Here is a 19,063-nt window from a genome sequence, read left to right as displayed (position 1 = left end):
TAGACGTCTACATAGACTGTGACATCTCTGAAAACGTCGAAAAATAATTAGATTGTCAGTTAACTTCAATTTTTGTCACGTTGTCTATCTACTACGTTGTTATCCAACAGAATTAATTACGTTTCATATATCGCTGAAATTACACTTAAACTGCGTCATAAAAACTATATTTTTATTTGGTTGGAAGTGGAATCAATTTCGTGGGTGGGTCGGACCTGATACTGTGTGGACGTTTGCAGAAACAACTGTACCAAGCCCGGTGGACGGTGCGGAGTCGTTCGGTGAACAGCCAGTGCTGGGCTGCAGCTCGGAGCAGTTCCGGTGCGGGGCCACGACCGCGGGCTCCGGCGCCGTGGAGTGCGTGCCGCTGGCCTGGCGCTGTGACGGCCGCGTCGACTGCACCGACGGCTCCGACGAGACAGAACACTGTGGTAACCTTCTTTTAGTGTTCAACATTAATAACTGGTGTCTTAGGCTGAGATTTATAGACGAACTTATACTGTAATCTAAACAAAATGGAGAGCAACAATTCCTTGCATCATTACAACAGCTGTTGCTCGACTGTTGCTATTGTAATTTTGATGACTGTGACATTTGACAGTACTTCAGCTTTTGTTGTGCGATGATGACAGTCTTAGCTATTTCCACTACTTTTGCTGCTAAGGCTTTAATTCGTGAGGTAGCCACTGATGTACATGTAACAGATTTGAATTTATGTTCGCTGTTCTTTGACTAATGACTGTCTTAGATCTTTGAATTCACATTGCCTGCTTATATTCTCAAGATCCGTGATAAAATCATCTTTTACTTTCTGATGGACATTGCTTTCTAGTGAAAAATGTCTAACGAACTAAAGTAGGATTTTTTTATATATTCAAAATAGTTGTTGCTCTATTCTACAGCATTGTTGTTTGCAATATCGGATGAGATATTGAAACTTGGCAATGACCAGTTGAAATTCACCACAATTTTTCTATCACCCATAGCTATCACGCATCTAAAAATGCGTTCCGTTTCTCATACCAAATAAGTTACCAAGACCGCATTCCACTTTTTCAATAACTAATTATCAAATGAGTTTTGGATGCTGTTATAATTTAGTATACTTTCTAGTGTAAATGTTTGTTTAATAATAATCGAGAATGTATTGTATAAAGTAGACAGTCCTCTTTTATTGAGTAAAATTACCTTGGCTGTCCCACGGTACTGCAGCCGTATTATTAATAGGAAAACGTTCAGTCTACCCTCAACACGCACAAATTATGGTCAACATTCTAGTTTATATCGCATTTGTTCTCTGTACAATGAAGTCTGTCAGAAGGTAGACATATTCAATCCGTCAGTCCCTAGGTTCAGAATACTTCTGCTAGAAAAAGCGGATTATTGGCTTGGGGACTGTGGGGTTGAATTGTGTTCATCTAGGTTAAGTTAATGTTTTTAGTTTTATATAAAATCTAGAACACATTTAAAAGCATGCTGTGGTCACTTCCAGAAGAAGGCACTCGCCTCAACATGTTAACATATTTTTCTGTTTTATACAACATTAAGAGTGTATGCCGTTTAGTGAACCTAAAAAAAAAAAAAATGAAACGCGCTAAACTTTTCTATTATTAATTGTCAAAGATATTGTTTCTTATTATATTATATCTTATGCACAGTTATAGAAACAGGTATTGACAACAATAGACTTAATCGTGGACTACACATTAAGATTTCTTCTCGAACATTAGCTCTTCCCAAAGATGTCTGAACGTTAAGTTTGTTCAAATATAAATTTAAAATACTTATGTTTAATGTTTTGTATGTTCATAAGCACATTGAGGAATTTTTTAGAAACTATGACATTCATAATGTTAACACGAGGAACAAACATAAACTTGTTATGCCTACTACTCGGTTGGGTCGAGTTGGTAAGTCTTTTGTTGGGCAATGTATATGCTTCTACAATGTGATCCCAGAAAATGTACAAAACAAATGTGTTACGAAATTTAAAAGAATTGTTAAAAAACGTTTGTGTGGGAAAGGTTATTATAGCATAAACGATTTTCTTAATGACACCACGGACTGGGATTAAAGCGAACACCCTCAGGCTCTTTAATTATTAATGTTAATTGTACGATATTACATTGTAATCCATATTTTATATAAAAAAAAAGCCCGCTGAGTCTCTTGCGCCCATTTTTCTCAGGTCTGAGGCAGTCTCTTTTGAATGGGTGGTAGATTTTGACGTTCAATAAGTGATTATAAATCCTATTTTGAATAAAAATATTTGAATTTGAATATTATAAAAGTTCGTAATAAACGGGAACAGGCTGATATACTAAAAATCCTGAAACATTCAAGTATTCCGGAATTTCACAAAATTAAATCATTTTACCCCACTCTGCGGGCTTCTCAAGAGGCACTGGTAGACGATTTCATATTCATAGTAGTAGAAGGAAATCATTATGTCCAATGCTATGTTTTATTTTCAACGCAACAAAAGCGTACGGTAAATCACAGAAGACGTTATATGCATTGCAAGATGTCTACCAACCCTTAAATATATAATGAATTCAATCAATAACAGCATCCTTAGTTGAACGCTCTTATTGTATAAATGGTAAAGAAATTATTTAACATTTATATTTCAACAGCCTTGCTAATAAACTTAGTGTAAAGCTATACCTGAAAATAAATAAATATGCAAAATGTCCTCCATATATATAATACAATGTTAATTCTGAAGTTTTCCGAAAGTCAAGCAGCCTTGCAAATAAACGCGGGAAACGTTATTCGTAGAGTGAATAAACCAAAATAAGCAAAATGTCTATTTGTAAATTCTCAGGTGTAACATTATACCAAGTTTATTTGTAAGGCTGTATAGGTTTACTGAGAGTGGGTAGTACAAATATTGGTCTATAGTTAGTGAGATCACTGGTTATACGCTATTTATGAATTAGCTACATATTTTAGTGTTTTATGAAATTCACCATATTTTCACTAGTTGATAGCTAGTTCAGATGCAACAGAGAGAGAGAGAGAGATTTTTAGAGAGAACTGCACAACTGGTATTAAAGGGCATCTACCGTACTGTCATCAGCATAACAATGCATGCTGGAGTATAGGTGTAGGATAGCACACATTTTTGGGAAACTCCAGCGTATTCGCGAAAGGTGGTGGTACAAAGTAACGCATAAATTTGGTGGTATTAACACTCGAGAAACCCAAATCAAGTTTCGAGAGAAGCATCCCGTGCCACCATAATTGAAGAGCTAAACTAACTCATTTGTCATTTGAAGCACATCACAACGGCAGCGTGGTGTGCGCCGCGGGCCAGTGGCGGTGCGGCCCGCGCGGCCCGTGCCTGGCGGCCGCGGCCCGCTGCGACGGCATGCCGCAGTGTCCGCGCGGCGAGGACGAGGCGGCGTGCTCGTGCCCGAGCGGCGCCTTCCGCTGTGCACACTCGCCGCTCTGTTTGCACACGGTTATTATATTTTTCGCTCCGCTCAGCTAATTTTTTGTACTCACATTTATCTAATTAATTTAAAACATTCCGGTACAGAGTCTGTACTGCGACGGTGACGTAGACTGCGAGGACGGCTCGGACGAACCGCCAGGCTGCTCGGCGCGGAGCACCGCAGCGCCGCGCGCCCGGCCAGAGGAGGTCGCGGGGGAGGCGGCGGCGGCGCTGCTGTGTGCGGGCGAGCCGGGGGCGGTGGCGTGCGCGGGCCGCTGTGTGCCCCCGCAGCTGGTGTGCGACGGCCGCAACCACTGCGGCGGCGGCGGCGCGGGCGCGGACGAGGACCCTCTCATGTGTTGTGAGTCGACCTGCACCTATACCTGTGTGTGTGTGTGTGTGCTCCTGGGCACGAACACAGGTGACATTTCATAAAACGTTACGTGTCGACAGCGTCGTACGTCCGCGCTTTCGGAGCGGCTGTGGCGCTGGGCGAGACGTGCGTGCGCGGTGAATGGCGCTGCGGCAACGGAGCTTGCGTGCCGCACGACGCGCTGTGCGACGGCGTCGACTCGTGCGGCGACTACACGGACGAGTCGCACTGCAGTAAGTCAACACGCAGTGTGCGGCGCGGTGGGTGTCGTGCGTGCGGTAAGTGGTGACAGCGGGTGTGTGTTGCAGACATCGACGAGTGCGCGGTGCGGAATGGCGGCTGCGCTCACTCGTGCTCCGACCTGCCGGTGGGGCGCGCGTGCTGGTGCCGCATAGGATGGCGGATCGGCGCGGAGGGAGCCTGCTCGGACGTGGACGAGTGTCTGGAGGACGACCCCTGCGACCATCACTGCCGGTACATGGCTATATTCATTTTAAAACACTTGAAAAAGATTGGTGTGTAGTAAAATCATATTGCCTAATGGATCGGCTATATACCTAGTATTGCCATAAATACTGAAACAAAGAAAAACATATATTTGTATTGCAAATAACATATATTACTTTTATAATGTGTTAGTTTAATGCATAAATATGAAACAATTTAAGATGTAAAAAATTAGCTTATTCGAAGTGGTCTGCATTGGCTGCAATACAGTCTTTTAAACGTTGAGACCATTATCAAAAGAAGCACGCACTCTTTCCATTCTTCACTGCCAATCGTACGGATTGTTTTAGGGACTCCAAATTATCATGGCGTTTAGAGCAAGCCGTACTCTCTAAAACTGACCATAAATCATAATCCAGCGGATTCAGATCAGGACTAGAGGACGGCCAGTCTTCAACTCTAATGAAGTCCGAAACGTTCGTTTCCAACCAAGAATGTGTCGACCGAGCTTTATGACCCGTTGCCGAGTCTTACTGGAAGGACCATTCTTTGTTATTGAACATAGAGTTGTTAAGGGGTCCTTCATAGCTAATACCCCACCAAACCATAACTGAAGTCGGATAGTGCCTATTGTACTATTATTGTGTGTATGCTTATAACAAACAGCCTAGGCTCAATAGCAACAAAATAAATATCTATACCCGCCATTAATCTTAATCATAAGAAATAAAGTCCATTATCTTAGAAAATTACAAATTGCTCAAATTAATAAAAAAAAATATTGCCCAAAATAGAGCCTAGTTAAATTTTTTTCGACGTTATCACAGCTGTCATAGTCTATCTAGACGTATAAATGATCTAAGAAATTACTGTTTACAACATTTGATTCCATAAAAGATAGATAGATTGGAAATGAATGCAAACTTGAGAAGAACGGACGCAAGAAACTTATTGGGCTTCATTTCCTTTTTTAATTAAATTTCGATTACCGAAAATAGTTTCGTATCAAGTGAAACACCAAGTTTTTGTATTGTATTGCCTCTATCCGCATATTCACATTTTAACTGGTATTTGAATAAAATTCGAAAAGAAAATTTTATGAACGATGCGGAACTCGAATCTCTGGCGTTCCGTGCCAGTGCTCTGAAGTGACCTAACCGTTTGAGTGACGTATCTTCATAAAATCTTGTATGCTTTGTTTAATTTTCAGGTTGAGGCTTCATGTACAGGTTTGGGTCCCGCAGCGTTCATAAAAATTTGTTTTCAAATTTTATTTGTATATTAATCTTAGAAGTGAGGGTTATCACTATAAAAACAACAAATTGGTATTTTAATATTTAAGGATGCCGATAATATGTGGTTTTATCATCGAGAATTTGAACACTGTTATTCTTATAACAGGTTCTAACAATATTATTTATTTGACTCCGATATTTCATTTCAATTAAATAATTACGGTCACGGTAGAGCTGCGATTGAAGCAAACAAAACTCTTGACAAATTGTTATTTGATACTGATGGTTTATGAAGCTCATGTCAACATACTATGTCATTTAATTTGTTTGGTGAACTAAAGATGTTCACACAAGTAAAGGTATTCCAAATTTAAAACTTTTTGTCTTTATCTTACCTTTGTCTCTACACAATTACATAACAGGGAGATTAAAATGATTTGAGTTTTCTTTAGTGTAAATTCCGCCAATATTTGTCTTTGGTTGTATGGCAACAATTATGAACATTGTTTATGCACAGGAACACTATCGGCAGCTTCGTGTGCTCGTGCGTGTCGGGGTACGCGCTGATGGAGGACGGCATCAGCTGCGAGCCGGTGTCGCGTGAGTTACTAATGAGTCGTGCTCGGGCCGCCGCCGGGTGGAAGTCGGGACTAACAGAGTGTGTCGCTTGCAGCGATCAAGGCGTCGCTCATCTTCACGAACCGCTACTACATCCGGCGGACGGCGCTGCGCAGCGAGGCCGAGGCGCGGCGCGGCGAGGCCAGTGCGGCGCTGCTCGTGCACAACCTGACCAACGCCGTGGCGCTCGACGCCGACTGGGCGCGCGGCTGCCTGTACTGGAGTGACGTCACGCGCCTGGGCAGCTCCATCAAGCGCGTGTGCCGCGCCGGCGTGCTGGGCGCGCGCCCCGCCTCCGTGTCCGTCGCCGCCGACGAGGTGTCCGTGGTCGCGGGCGCCACGCTGCAGAACCCCGACGGGCTGGCGGTGGACTGGGTCGCGGGCAATATTTACTGGTGCGACAAAGGTACGTTACTCACATGTGACTCCTCCGTGGACTGCTCAGAGGACAGGTATCACGGAGCTCTGTGTGTAGGTACGGACACGGTGGAGGCGGCGCGGCTGGACGGGCGCTACCGGCGCGTGGTGGTGCGCGGCGGCCTGAGCGAGCCGCGCGCGCTGGCGCTGCACCCGGCGCGGGCCCGCCTGTACTGGTCGGACTGGGGCCGGTCGCCACACATCGGCCGCGCCGCCATGGACGGACGCCACCGCCGCGTGCTGCTGGCCGACGGCCTGGGCTGGCCCAACGCGCTCACGGTGGTGGCCGCCTCGCAGGAGCTGTACTTCGCGGACGCGCGCGAGGACTACATCGCGGTGGCCGACCTGGACGGAAACAACGTGCGCATCCTGTTCTCCAGAGGTGAGAGGCGTCTTTGCATTACTTTGCGGATGATTGTTTACGCTATATTTCCGAGAGACATATCGAGATACACGAAATGAAAAGTCTTTATAAATTTTTGCCATTAATTATATTCACCTAAATGGCAAATATATTTCCTATTCCATTCCTGTGAATTAAAAAATATTGGAAGAAAGAACATCCTAGACTCAGGCTGAGGAATTTGGGTAACACGGTAATACTAGTGAATGATCTTTGGATATTTTATTAATGCGCGGCGCATGGATATTATAATAAGCTTAGATAAATTATACGTCTAGATAGTGTCTCTTGCTGCTAAACAACTGTTGAAAACAGGCCAGGTTTCTCACTTTTATGTGCGTGACAAGCTACGTCTTACACTCGCGATTTGTATGTCACTTTGTGTTAGTGTATGTGTGTTAACGCCTGTCAAAATCACTTTTACTTACTTAGATACTCTGTAATCTTAAAGATTGTATTGTGAAATATTGTTACTCTTCTGATATATATTCGTACCAACTGTCGAAATTAAACTATCTAGGTCAATTAAAATAGTGGCTATTATTGTTGTTTATCAAAATATACTGATCACTGTCGTGTCTGCTGGGGATGCAGAGCGCATGCCGTGGCTGCGGCTGCACCACGTGTTCGCGCTGGCGGTGTGGGCGGGGCGCGTGTACTGGAGCGACTGGGAGACGCGCGCCATCGAGACGTGCCGCCGCCGGCCCGACCCGCGCCACGACCGCCACCACAACGTGCGTACTGCCTGTGCCGCGCCGGCCCGCTCTCGACACGTGTAACACCCGGCTCGTGTAACACCCGGCTCGTGTAACACCCGGCTCGTGTTCGCAGGAGACGGGCCCGCAGCCGCTGGCGGCCGGCGGCGCGTGGCGGTGCCGCACCGAGGTGCGCGCCGTGCACAAGCCCATGGACCTGCGTGTGCTGCACCCCGCGCGGTACCCGCCCGAGCCCGGTCAGTACCGTCTCATGTAATTGTAGGTGACATATGCTTGCGAAACGCGCGACTTGGTGGAGTGGGAGGACACCGATTCCAAAAATAACAATAATTGTAACTACAATATATTTATTATACATTGTAAAAGAATACGCAATTATTTTTTGAAGTGAAACTTCTTTAGAATCGTTGTGTTCTGAAACTCGATGAACGGAAAAAGCGAGACGATAGAGACAGACAGAAATGTAGAGGATTTAACCGGCGTGAGAATGAGATCGAATCAATGAAGAGTCACTCAGAACATTTTCAGGCAGATGGTGTACTTCAGTATTTTCTGGTTCATCGAAGTATTTAATAAACAAATTCCTACAGGGAAACAGATCTTGAGGTGCGATATACACCTATTCTGATTAATTTTTGGACGGTTACGGTAGTAACTTAGATGATCTATGTTTAAATTATCTCGGAGTGCTCTGAGTGCGCTGAATAAACGATTTATCATCAATTTATTTCCCTTCAATTGATCATTAAGTTAATTATGTATTTTAAAATGCCAAGATATAACATGTTAAAATAAAATTCCTTTAAACCTTATTATGATGAAATAAAATATAAAATCTTTCAGTTTAATCTACTAAATTGAGATAAAAAATATTGTTATAATTATTTTCATCAAATTAGTTTCAAAACCTACTTGGGTTTATCTGTTTGTTGAAACGCTGGGAAAAGTGGGAGAGTGAGTATTGTGCTGTATTCAGAGCTGACCGACCTGTGCGCGCGGCTCAACTGCTCGGGCCTGTGCCTGCTGACGTCGGATGAGGACGGAGGAGGCGAGGTGGGCGCGCGCTGCGAGTGTCCCGAGCACTGGGCGCTCACCGACGACGGGCGCACGTGCCGCCCCAACTGTACCTCCGCGCACTTCGTGTGCGCCGCCGCGCTCAAGTGCATACCCTTCTGGTGGCGCTGCGACACGCAGGTATCCCCAACTTGTGTCCCGGCCTCTGAAATATGTGACTGTGTACAGGACGATTATCTACTTAGGAAACATCGTTTCAAGTGTCTTAAGAACCGTGTTGAGAAGTAAACTAATATGTAGAAGTTTAATTCTTTGTCACAACACGGCTTATGCAAATTGGTCGAATAGCAGACTATGCAAGTTAAACTTTCGTATTCAATGTAAGCCAATTGGTGGCATGATAACAGAGCATTGGTAAAACGGCGTTTGCCTTAGACCACATGATCGAAGACAAAACTTCATCAAGACCACGTTATTAATACGAAATAAAACCATATTATCTACTCAAACGTCCGGGCAACTAGAGCGGCTTTTTTCTTTAGACAGTCAAACGTCCAGGCAACCAGAGTGGCCCAGTCGACTTGCGTATTTATTTTGTGTTATAATCTGTAGTATGAATGAATTAGCTTGTCAAATACGATTTTTAAGACTCTATGGTAAGTAATGGTAATAGGCTTATCTTTAAATATCAAGTATCCGAGCAAAAATTAAAAGAAATAATTAATTGAAAATCGGTTTGCGGGGGGAATTGTCATTTGTTTATTTTTGTAGTGTCAAGTGTTTTGTTATTGTTTTGTTTATCATGTAAGTGTAATATTTTAATTACGTATTATATTTGTTTTATATATGAAATTAATCCTCATGATATCTAGTTTCCGATTTTATCTACAAATTACATATAAAATTCTGCTTACGACATTAAATCGACAAGTTATAACAGTATGATCGATACTACTTTTTCGATTTGGTTTAAATATCAAATTTTTATTGTAATCCAATTAATTAACACTAAATCATTGCTTGTAATAGGGACAAAATATCATAAATATAATGTTTATAATATTCAACAATCTGGATGTATTGAGACAACCAAGTATTTTACGTTTTACTTGTGCATTCCGCAGATAAATTGTAGGTATATACTAAGAATGGGTGCTTTATTTTAGTTTAATGCAACAATCCCGTAAGTCGAAGTAATGACATATTAATATCAAAAAATAGGTTATATAGTCTATTTCAATAATAATCAAGTTTTATTAATGTGTGCGCTAATATTTTACATAAAAACTTAATATAATGAAAATGTTATCACATTTCTACCTATAATCTCGAGCTTTAACCTTTTATTTATATATAACTTGGGTTCAAAAACATAATTTATGATTTTACACGTTGATTTTCTATACTTTTAACTACGTGAATGTATTTTTTATATAGCCATAGGTAGAGTCGTTATGTAATTATATCGCTTTTAATAATGATGAATCTCGCGCTCGCTGTCGGATAATCTTAATCGCGTCATCGGACGTTTCGCTACCTGCCAGCTGTCATTAATCGGACGTTGCAATAGTTATGTATTTGTTCAATATCCAGTGCGCTCCCTTATTCAAGGCGAGCTGCCTTTACCCTATCAGGTGCTAGTGTATCTACAGAAGTTTTAACCTAAATAATGTTCGCGAGTTCGCAATCCCTAGGGTTCAAAGCACTACAATTGACCACTAATCGTGCGCAGGACGACTGCGGCGACGGGTCGGACGAGCCCGCGTCGTGTCCGGAGTTCCGCTGCTCGCCGGGCCAGTTCCAGTGCCGCAACGGGCGCTGCGTGCACCCGGCACACATCTGTGACGGCCAGCAGCAGTGTGGCGACGGCTCCGACGAGACCGACTGTGACCAGGTGCCTCCGCCCGCACGCCGCACGCCGCATACTCATGGTCCTTCGAACCGCCACCCTTTATTATGCACAGATGCATCAACACATTATAGCATAGATTTATATATACTACAAGCAAATTCAAAATTTACTTCAAACATTTTTATTCAAAATACGATATGACATCACTTATTGGAAGTCAAAAACTACCACCCATTCTAAAACGAATGCCTCTGACCTAAGAAGAACGGGCGCAACAAACTCTGCGGGCTATTTTTTTCATCGAAAAAATATGTCTACAAAGTAATATTGTACAATTTAACTTATAATTTCATAGCCTGAGGGCTATCCACTTCTAATCTGTGGTATAATTAAGAAAGTATTTTATGTTATAGTAACCTTTACCACACAAACGTTTTAGCATATCTTAAAAAAAAATCTGATGTAATACATTCCAACTACAGATGTACATATAACATTGAGACACTGTTTAAAACTTTATTTTGAAGTCTTTTATAAACAACAATGTACGAGAGCTGTATTTATTTTCTAAATTTCAAACATCAACATTTTTTCAAAATATTTTCTAAAGTTGATGAGAAACCTTTTGTTCGATGTTGGAAATTTCGTCTATTTTAATTTAACTATCTAACATACCGTTGTGATGATAATTCTTCGGCGGACATCTTGGATTTCGAAAATGATCCCAAATTCGTTTTCCGCAACAATTTAAACTATGTGGGTTCTATCTGGGTACTGTATGGGTTTCACACACAAATCCAAATTTGTTCTACTTTTTCCTTTCATTGGTTGCTCTTGGGTATATATGGACCCAGCCTAAAATACGTATAGCAAATCTTCGGGAAAAAAATAAGCTATGTTTTTTCTAATAACGTATGAAGTTCATGATGATCGCTTATTTGATAAAAATAGAAAGGAATGCGTCTATACGTAGCAAATTTTTATCGTTCCGCATAGACCATAAATTTTGGAACAATTTAATTTTATGTATTTAATCCCAGAAGTGAGGATATCACTTAAAATAAACTGTTTAATTATTATCGGTGAATGAATAGTGATTTAATTATAAAAGAGAAATAGAAGATAAGTAGGCTAAATACTAGGCAATTTAATATAATGAGTAGAAAATAATAATATGTGTTACATATTATGATAATATATTGTATTACAGTTTACGTGCCTGTCGACTCAATGGAAGTGCCTTGGCAACGTCACTGCGGCGGTGGCGTCACGCTGCGTGCCCGCGGCCGCCCGCTGCGACGCCAAGCGTGACTGTCACTACGGAGACGACGAGTTGGACTGTCCGCCGCCAACCTGTCCGCCGCAACACGTGACTACTTTATATTGTACACACACACACACACATACTTTTGGCACCTTAACTTAGCATTCTTATGAAGGGTATTGATCGATTTAAAACAAAAACAGTTAACATATCAGTGACTTATTTTTAATCAACATTAAGTTTTACACCAGTGGATTATAGTTGCAACAACAAACTGCCATGTTTGTTTTTTTTTTTTAATTATATCAATTCTCTTTTTTATTAATTAAATGCCGTCTCTTGTTAGATTTCAATTGAGTTTGAATGTTGTGATGTATTTATTAAGAGGCATCTTCACTTTACCATAACCTAATATAACGCATGGCCCGGCCGTCATCCGACATAGACACCATAAGCTAGTAACGCGCGTATTGCGGGTCGCAGCTGAAGTGCGGGTCGGGCGCCTGCGTGCCGCTGGTGTGGGTGTGCGACGAGGACCGCGACTGCGAGGACGGCGAGGACGAGGGGCCGGCGTGCGGCAGTCGCACGTGCGCGCGGGACGAGTTCCGCTGCGGGTCGGGCCGCTGCGTGCCGCGCGACTGGCTGTGCGACGGCGAGCCCGACTGCCCCGCCAAGGAGGACGAGGTGAGCTGGCAAAGAGTACTTGGCCAACAAACAGTTCAGAGATTGTACAATCTATGGAGTCAGATTTTTTTGTACTTTTTGCTTTACTCACCGATTCAATTATGGAGATAATATTAAAACACATTTAATCTATTAGATTGGTGACATTGGGAGATTCCTGTGCACAGGGTGCCGGCTAGATTATGGGTACCACAACGGAGCCTATTTCTGCCGTGAAGCAGTAATGTGTGAGCATTGTTGTATTTCGGTCTGAAGGGGGAGCTAGTTAAATAACTGGGCATAAGAACCTTATGTCTCAAAGTGACGACCGCAACTGTAGTGCCGTTCAAAATTTTTGGGTTTTTCAATAATCCTGATCGGCACTGCATTGTAATGGGCAGGGTGTATCAATTACCATCAGCTGAACGTTATGCTCGTCTCGTCAAATACTGTCACGATACAAAAAAAATTCACTGTTCTTCACTTCAATTTATTTAGATTCATGCTAGCAATAACCTTATTTGACTTCTTCTTTCGTAATTTTTCTCATTATTATATGTAACTTATAATTATTTAAAATGTCATTCAATTTAGAACACTTTCTACAGTCGAGTTTGCCTTTAATTGGATTTTACCTCTAGGAAAATAGTTAATAGCATCTTAAATTATTGCTTAAGATCACAGTGTCAAATCTGATGGCAAATAATAAAATAAATTTAAAAAAGCACTTCGTATTGATTGTGAATTATAGTGTAGGCGGGAGCGGATTGGAAAGGGGATTGGAGACGTGAAGTCATTGTAGTGTGTGTGGTTTACCTTTTATACACATATGCACACACTCATATCTCCAACTATTATATAAGCTCTTACACAGCATAATAAAGGGGCTTATAATCGCATCATGTTGTGTTGTATTTTATAAATAGCATAGTGTATTGTGGATATTTCGTTCTTGTGTGTGTACAGTAATAATAAAAGCTATAACCATAATATGCTGTTTTCTTGTCTTCTCGTTTTACTTCACTTTACTTTGTCTTCAGTAACTGATAAATAATAATTTAATTTTTTTTTTCATTATATTGATTCTGTGCATAACAAAATTTGTAAATTTCTACTTCCTTGTCATCATCACTTTTTTTTGTTTGTTATTATTTAGTAGTATTAAGTTTATGTACTTATACCTCGAAAGATAGACGAAAATAAACAAGAGAAGTTATTACAAAAGTATCAATATAATGACATCTATAAGGCATAAAATCGTGTGTAATATGGGTGATGACTGTCGTGGTGTCAAGTGAATGTGTGACGGGCGGTGTGTGTCGCAGAGAGAGTGCGGGTCGCGGGCCGTGTGCGAGGAGACGTACTTCCGATGTGGCGACTCGCGCTGCATCCCGGGCCGCTGGCGCTGCGACTTCGAAAACGACTGCACCGACGGCTCCGACGAGCGCGACTGCACGCCGCGGAACTGCTCCGAGTCCGAGTTCAGGTGGGCCGCGGGCTTCCTGAGTCCACCCAGCGAGAGAGCCGAGCCGGAGAACTGACCCGACACTGACGTCACAGGTGCGACAACGGCGAGTGTATCCGCGGGTCGCTGCGCTGCTCGGGCGCGGCCGACTGCAGCGGCGGCGAGGACGAGACCGGCTGCGCACCGCACTGCGGGCCCGAGTCGCGTCTGTGCGCCACCACGCCTCACTGCCTGCCTAGGTGAGCGCCTATTGCCACACAACTGCTGTTAAATATTGTTGTAGCAAGTTTGCTCAATCATTACGGTAAATTTTTGCTTGCACGAGCGTGAAACTGCTCTACCCGAGTAATTGCCACATTGGTCTGCTATAAATGAGCCACTGTTTAAGCTAGTAATTGTATTGATTGTCGTGCGAGCAGCAGCTGGTGGTGCGACGGCGACGTGGACTGCCCGGACGGGTCGGACGAGGCGGGGTGCGAGCGGGCGAGCGCGGAGTGCGGCGCACGCCTGGCGTGTGGGCCGCGCTGCGAGCCGGCGGCGTGGCGCTGCGACGGCCGCCGCGACTGTGCCGGCGGCGCGGACGAGCTGCCGGCGCTGTGTGCCAACATCACGTGCCAGCCGCCCATGATCAGGTCACCCTCGCTGACATAACCTTCGCTCAAATAATTACTAGATTAAAGATAACCTCTTAAAGGCAAGAATGTAAGCGACGCGAGCAACGATCATTGTAGTTGACATTTACTTAGAACGTAGTAAAATTCTCTTTGATTGAGGCTGCCAGTGACCGTCGCTGCGAACGGAATCTCGATGTTTGAATAGTATAATAAGTGTCATTTTTCCCTGACTTGTGTCACCTTTTTGATTTATATACAAATTTTTACCAGAAAATCTTTGCTTAATGTTTTTACGGCTTTTCATAATATAACGTACTAAGTTGACTTTATATTATAACGTCCTACTTTTAATCATTCCCAGCTTTTTGTCCAAATCCTTGATTTTTATCAACATCTTTCAATAATATTTAACTATTTTCATTAACACTTGTATTCGGAGTGAAATAATAATAAAGAAGGCAGAAACAAATTGTAAGCTTTATATCGTATGGATATATGTTTTTATATTATTCAATTGGAAAAAACATTAATATTACTTTTTCTGCATATACGCCACACGTGTTGCTAGGCCAGCTAATGCATGACATCATGACGTTTAATGCCATTACGAGATAAAGTATTTTTTATTTGATTTAACTAATGAAATTTTTAACTATATATTATAATAATTATCAGGAAAATTAAGTATAATAAAAGATATAAATTTTGGAAAAGTATAACACAGTCTGTACTACAAAATAAAACAAACTTATCACGTTAGGTGAAATGACGCGAATCGTAATCATATAATGCGCAAGATTGAATTAACCTTTTACAAAGCTGGTAAAAAAAAACAATGTTAATTAAATATGCATTGTATCTGATTCTCAATTACCGATATTTATAAACAGCGCGAATTTCTTCTGCAGCCCACAAATAGTGTTAGTTTCGGCAGCATAGCCCCATAATAATATAGTCTAGTCGATAAGTTGAAAATGATACAAAATAGAGATACTGCTCTTAAAATTATGTGCGACGAAAATTTTCTCGAACTACCTTCAATTGTAAGTGAAAAAAATGTTTAAATATAGGTCGTAAAAAATTTTAGCTTCGTAGAGGCTCCACGACATAACATCTTACATACATAATTAACAAGATCGCGCCATAAAAATTAATAAATATTTCTACTTTGTTTATAATATTTTTTTTTTACTTGAACAAAAACTGAAAATCCAAGTATAAATGTTGTTAGTTAACAATTGTTTAACTTGTTGAAAAATAAACTTTAATTGAAATTTCCCATGGGAATAAATTATTTATAGTACAGAATTTATATATTTTTTTTTAATTTAAAAAAACAATATTCAATACATTAAATAAATAAATTAATGCGCCGTACTCGCTTTTGACGCCACGCGTGCAACCTAAAAATGTTGCGCGCAGACCTATTTTCAGCGTTAAATTAAAATTATAATTAATAATAGAGTTCCGGGAGTTAGTAGTTTTTTATTGGAAATTTCCTCCTCTTTAGGAATCTTTTTTTGAAATTTCTTACATATTAATAGTTTATGAAGTATTATTGGCAATAAACGAAATGCCTTTTTTTTCATCTTTAATTATTTATAACTTTTGCAATTTTTTATGTGCTAATACACGCTTTTAGCATATTTTCTAGGCGTCATTCCGAATCCAATGAGCTATCGCACATAATTTAAAGAGCAGTATCTCTATTTTGTACATATTAGGTTTTCTTGTTATTAAAATAGGCAAATAAACCAGTAGACAATTTCATAAAGAGAATTGTTTACTTTGTCATTCGTAATTTGATATCTTTTGACTTTGCATATTCAAAGTCTCCGAAAAAAACTACGTAAACAACACTTCTTTATGACTTTTTCTACAAGATTATGTTGATTATTAATTACAAATTAAAAATTGATGATATACTTCAATGGAGCCACACATGGTAAGGGGTTGTCTGCCGCAGGTGCGGCGATGCGACGTGCATCCCGGCGGGCGTGTTGTGCGACGGCCGCACCGACTGCGCCGACGGCAGCGACGAAGGTGCGGCCGCGTGCTCGGGCAGGCGCGCTGCCCCCGCGTGCGGCCCCTCGCAGCAGCTGTGCGAGGATGGCCGCTGCGTGAGCGCCGCTGGGGACTGCGACCAGGGTGCGTGTGTCCTCAGGCGACTCAGGCTGAGATCTATAGAGCGTACTTAGACTTTACTTATGTAAATCTTACCTGAGTGTGATAAAACGCGAACTTGACTTTTTCATTGGGCTGTCTTAGCTTAAGCTCAGCATAGTTTCAGCTGTCAAATGACTATAAAAACGAAATCAAAGTTTAAGCGTACACTCATCTGAGTTTTACGTAAGTAAGTTGAATAAACGTCCTAAGTAGAGTCTGAGCAAAGTTTATACACGCTCTGTAGATCTCATCCTTTGTATCGAGTGCTTCCGCTTGATATATAAATACTGGGTTAATGTGTTACTAATACTAATGTCACGCCCCCCGCCTCCACAGATACGTGTTCTTGGCGTACGTGTCCGCAGCTGTGTCTCCACAAGCACGCACACAACCACACCTGCAAGTGAGTTTCTTTCGTACACTAGCTTCAACACGTGATCCGTGAAAATAAGTCCCGAATGTATCCGTATCTGTACCCAGTTGAGACATGAAAGTGTAACCCAGACGCTCTCATTCGTATATATTAGCTAGGATGTAGCTCGAACGAGACTTGAACAGAAAAATTATCCTTTTACGCACATCAAAACTATTATAAAATTATTTTTATATTAAGAAACATCTTCTAACATCACCGCTTGTTTCAGCAAGTGCTCATTTGCTTCGGAGTTTTCATAAGATTACGATCAGTAAATGAATGTGGTGTTCACTTCCAGATGCGCCCCCGGGTACCGGCCACGTGCGCTGCCCGACGGAGGCGCCACCTGCCAGGCGCAAGGTGGGTCTGCCAGCTCACTCATTGCTGTTGCAACGAGCGTGGCAAGGGTCTAACATCATAAAGTACTGTTTATTCTTTTTCCATTTCTCAATATGTGCTCTACTCTCAGACCTGCTGCTCTGGTTTTCAGATATATGATGTTTGAGTATATATTTAATACTAATTGAAAAACTAAAAATTAATAGAATAGAAATAGTAGTAGTAATTTTAATAGTAGCATATTACGAAACTTATATATTTAACTAACAAAAATAAGTAACTTATAATATTTTTTATTATTATTTAATAACGCAATATTTGTATTAATTATTAATTTTGGGAGGCTTAATATTTTACAAAAACAGAAAGAATTTTTTTTAACTCAATTTATTAATACTATCACAAATAGAAGAAAAAAAATGTGTGGCATTAAAGTTAATTATACAAATTTTGTAACCGAGTACTCCGAGCGCTCTTACCAACTGAGCCAACCGTTAGAATGACGCATGGTTCGTAAATCTTGGTATATCTTGTGCAACTCTCAGGCTGTGGTTCCATCTACAAGATCTACTTTTCAGTTGATAACCTGCTCAACCGCAATAATTGCATATTAGTAAATTGACTTGAGGTGTGAAACGTTAATTGCTTTTGCACGGTAACTTTTGCGCACTTGTCTTCTATTCCGCGGTGTGAAAGGTAAAGAGCGGTTAAGCCACGCCCATTTCATTTGAATGTAATTCTGATGTCCGCTCTTACGCAGGAGGCGAGGCCCGGCTGGCGGTGTGGTCGTGGTCGGCCGTGCGCGTGTGGGAGCTCCACAAACACGAGCACGACGCACGCGACCAGCCCGCACTCAACTACAACTCCAGGTGGGCACGGTCGAACATCGCCCTTCTTACATAATCACCACAATAGTAACATTTTTCTTTCGGGAGTATGTTCGAAGTAAATCTATTACAACAGTTACAACTGTTCGAGCATCGAACAAATATTTATTTTAATAATACAATTTAGGTGGATATATAGCTGTATATAGCTATTCGCTTGATCAACAATCTTAAACGCGTAAGGCGGCGAGCAGTACACTCACAGCAGTGACCGAGTGCTCTCATTAATTATATCAGCTAATATATTGACCTAATTCAGCAGTAATTTAATAAAGTAATAGTTAAAATTAGCACAGATCTTCTCTATCTAGTAGCGACCTAATACCGTAAAATAACCAATACGTAAACCGGATATTACCAATATTGCTTAGTAAATATATAATTGATTACTTATAACCATATTGTGTTGCCTTCAGTAAGAAACTTGTGTCTTCTATCGAGTCCTCTCTCGAGAAGGTCGCGGAATGGAGTAAGTTGAACCTCGTCCAATTTAACCCCCAGAAGACTCAAGTTTGCGCGTTTACCACTAAAAAAACCCCATTTGCCGTATCACCGCTCTTCGAGAATACTTCCCTTAAAGCCTCGCCTAGTATCGGAATACTGCGTCTCGAAATCTCGAGCGATTGCCAATTCCGTCGGCATCTGGAGGGCAAAGCCAAATTGGCTTCGAAGAAACTGGGCGTCATAAATAGAGCACGGCAATACTTCAAGCCGGCCCACATTCTAGCGCTCTACA

At 41.5% G+C, this 19,063-nt stretch overlaps 2 protein-coding genes across 2 annotated transcripts in view; both read left to right on the top strand.

Moving 5' to 3' along the window:
• The first annotated feature begins 3,719 nt into the window (after positions 1–3,719).
• LOC126969798 (prolow-density lipoprotein receptor-related protein 1-like) lies at positions 3,720–7,743 on the top strand. The gene is made up of 7 exons (XM_050815365.1): positions 3,720–3,800; positions 3,893–4,045; positions 4,121–4,286; positions 6,012–6,094; positions 6,168–6,518; positions 6,588–6,911; positions 7,527–7,743. Exons 1-7 carry the CDS (start codon positions 3,794–3,796, stop codon positions 7,709–7,711), a joined length of 1,269 nt encoding a protein of 422 aa, XP_050671322.1. The 5' UTR covers positions 3,720–3,793; the 3' UTR covers positions 7,712–7,743.
• LOC126969789 (prolow-density lipoprotein receptor-related protein 1-like) overlaps positions 7,741–19,063 on the top strand; it is a 52,008-nt gene continuing 40,685 nt past the window's right edge. Inside the window, exons 1-12 of the mRNA XM_050815352.1 lie at positions 7,741–7,884; positions 8,625–8,842; positions 10,395–10,556; positions 11,725–11,883; positions 12,262–12,462; positions 13,767–13,927; positions 14,002–14,145; positions 14,326–14,538; positions 16,487–16,668; positions 17,023–17,089; positions 17,400–17,461; positions 18,201–18,309. Coding sequence (XP_050671309.1) covers positions 7,839–7,884; positions 8,625–8,842; positions 10,395–10,556; positions 11,725–11,883; positions 12,262–12,462; positions 13,767–13,927; positions 14,002–14,145; positions 14,326–14,538; positions 16,487–16,668; positions 17,023–17,089; positions 17,400–17,461; positions 18,201–18,309 — 1,724 coding nt within the window. The 5' untranslated portion in view covers positions 7,741–7,838. The remainder of the gene's footprint in view (positions 7,885–8,624; positions 8,843–10,394; positions 10,557–11,724; positions 11,884–12,261; positions 12,463–13,766; positions 13,928–14,001; positions 14,146–14,325; positions 14,539–16,486; positions 16,669–17,022; positions 17,090–17,399; positions 17,462–18,200; positions 18,310–19,063) is intronic.

This window comes from Leptidea sinapis, chromosome 19 (genome assembly GCF_905404315.1).
Source record: "Leptidea sinapis chromosome 19, ilLepSina1.1, whole genome shotgun sequence".
Taxonomy (NCBI): Eukaryota; Metazoa; Arthropoda; class Insecta; order Lepidoptera; family Pieridae; genus Leptidea; species Leptidea sinapis.
Note: the sequence above shows the minus strand (reverse complement) of the source record. Positions and strands in the feature narration are given on the sequence as shown.

Bases quoted from the DNA above. Each gene is read 5' to 3' on its own strand.
- LOC126969798 (XM_050815365.1), top strand. The intron at 6,519-6,587 runs GTACGTTACTCA...CTCTGTGTGTAG, and splicing joins TATTTACTGGTGCGACAAAG to GTACGGACACGGTGGAGGCG. The intron at 6,912-7,526 runs GTGAGAGGCGTC...CTGGGGATGCAG, and splicing joins GCGCATCCTGTTCTCCAGAG to AGCGCATGCCGTGGCTGCGG.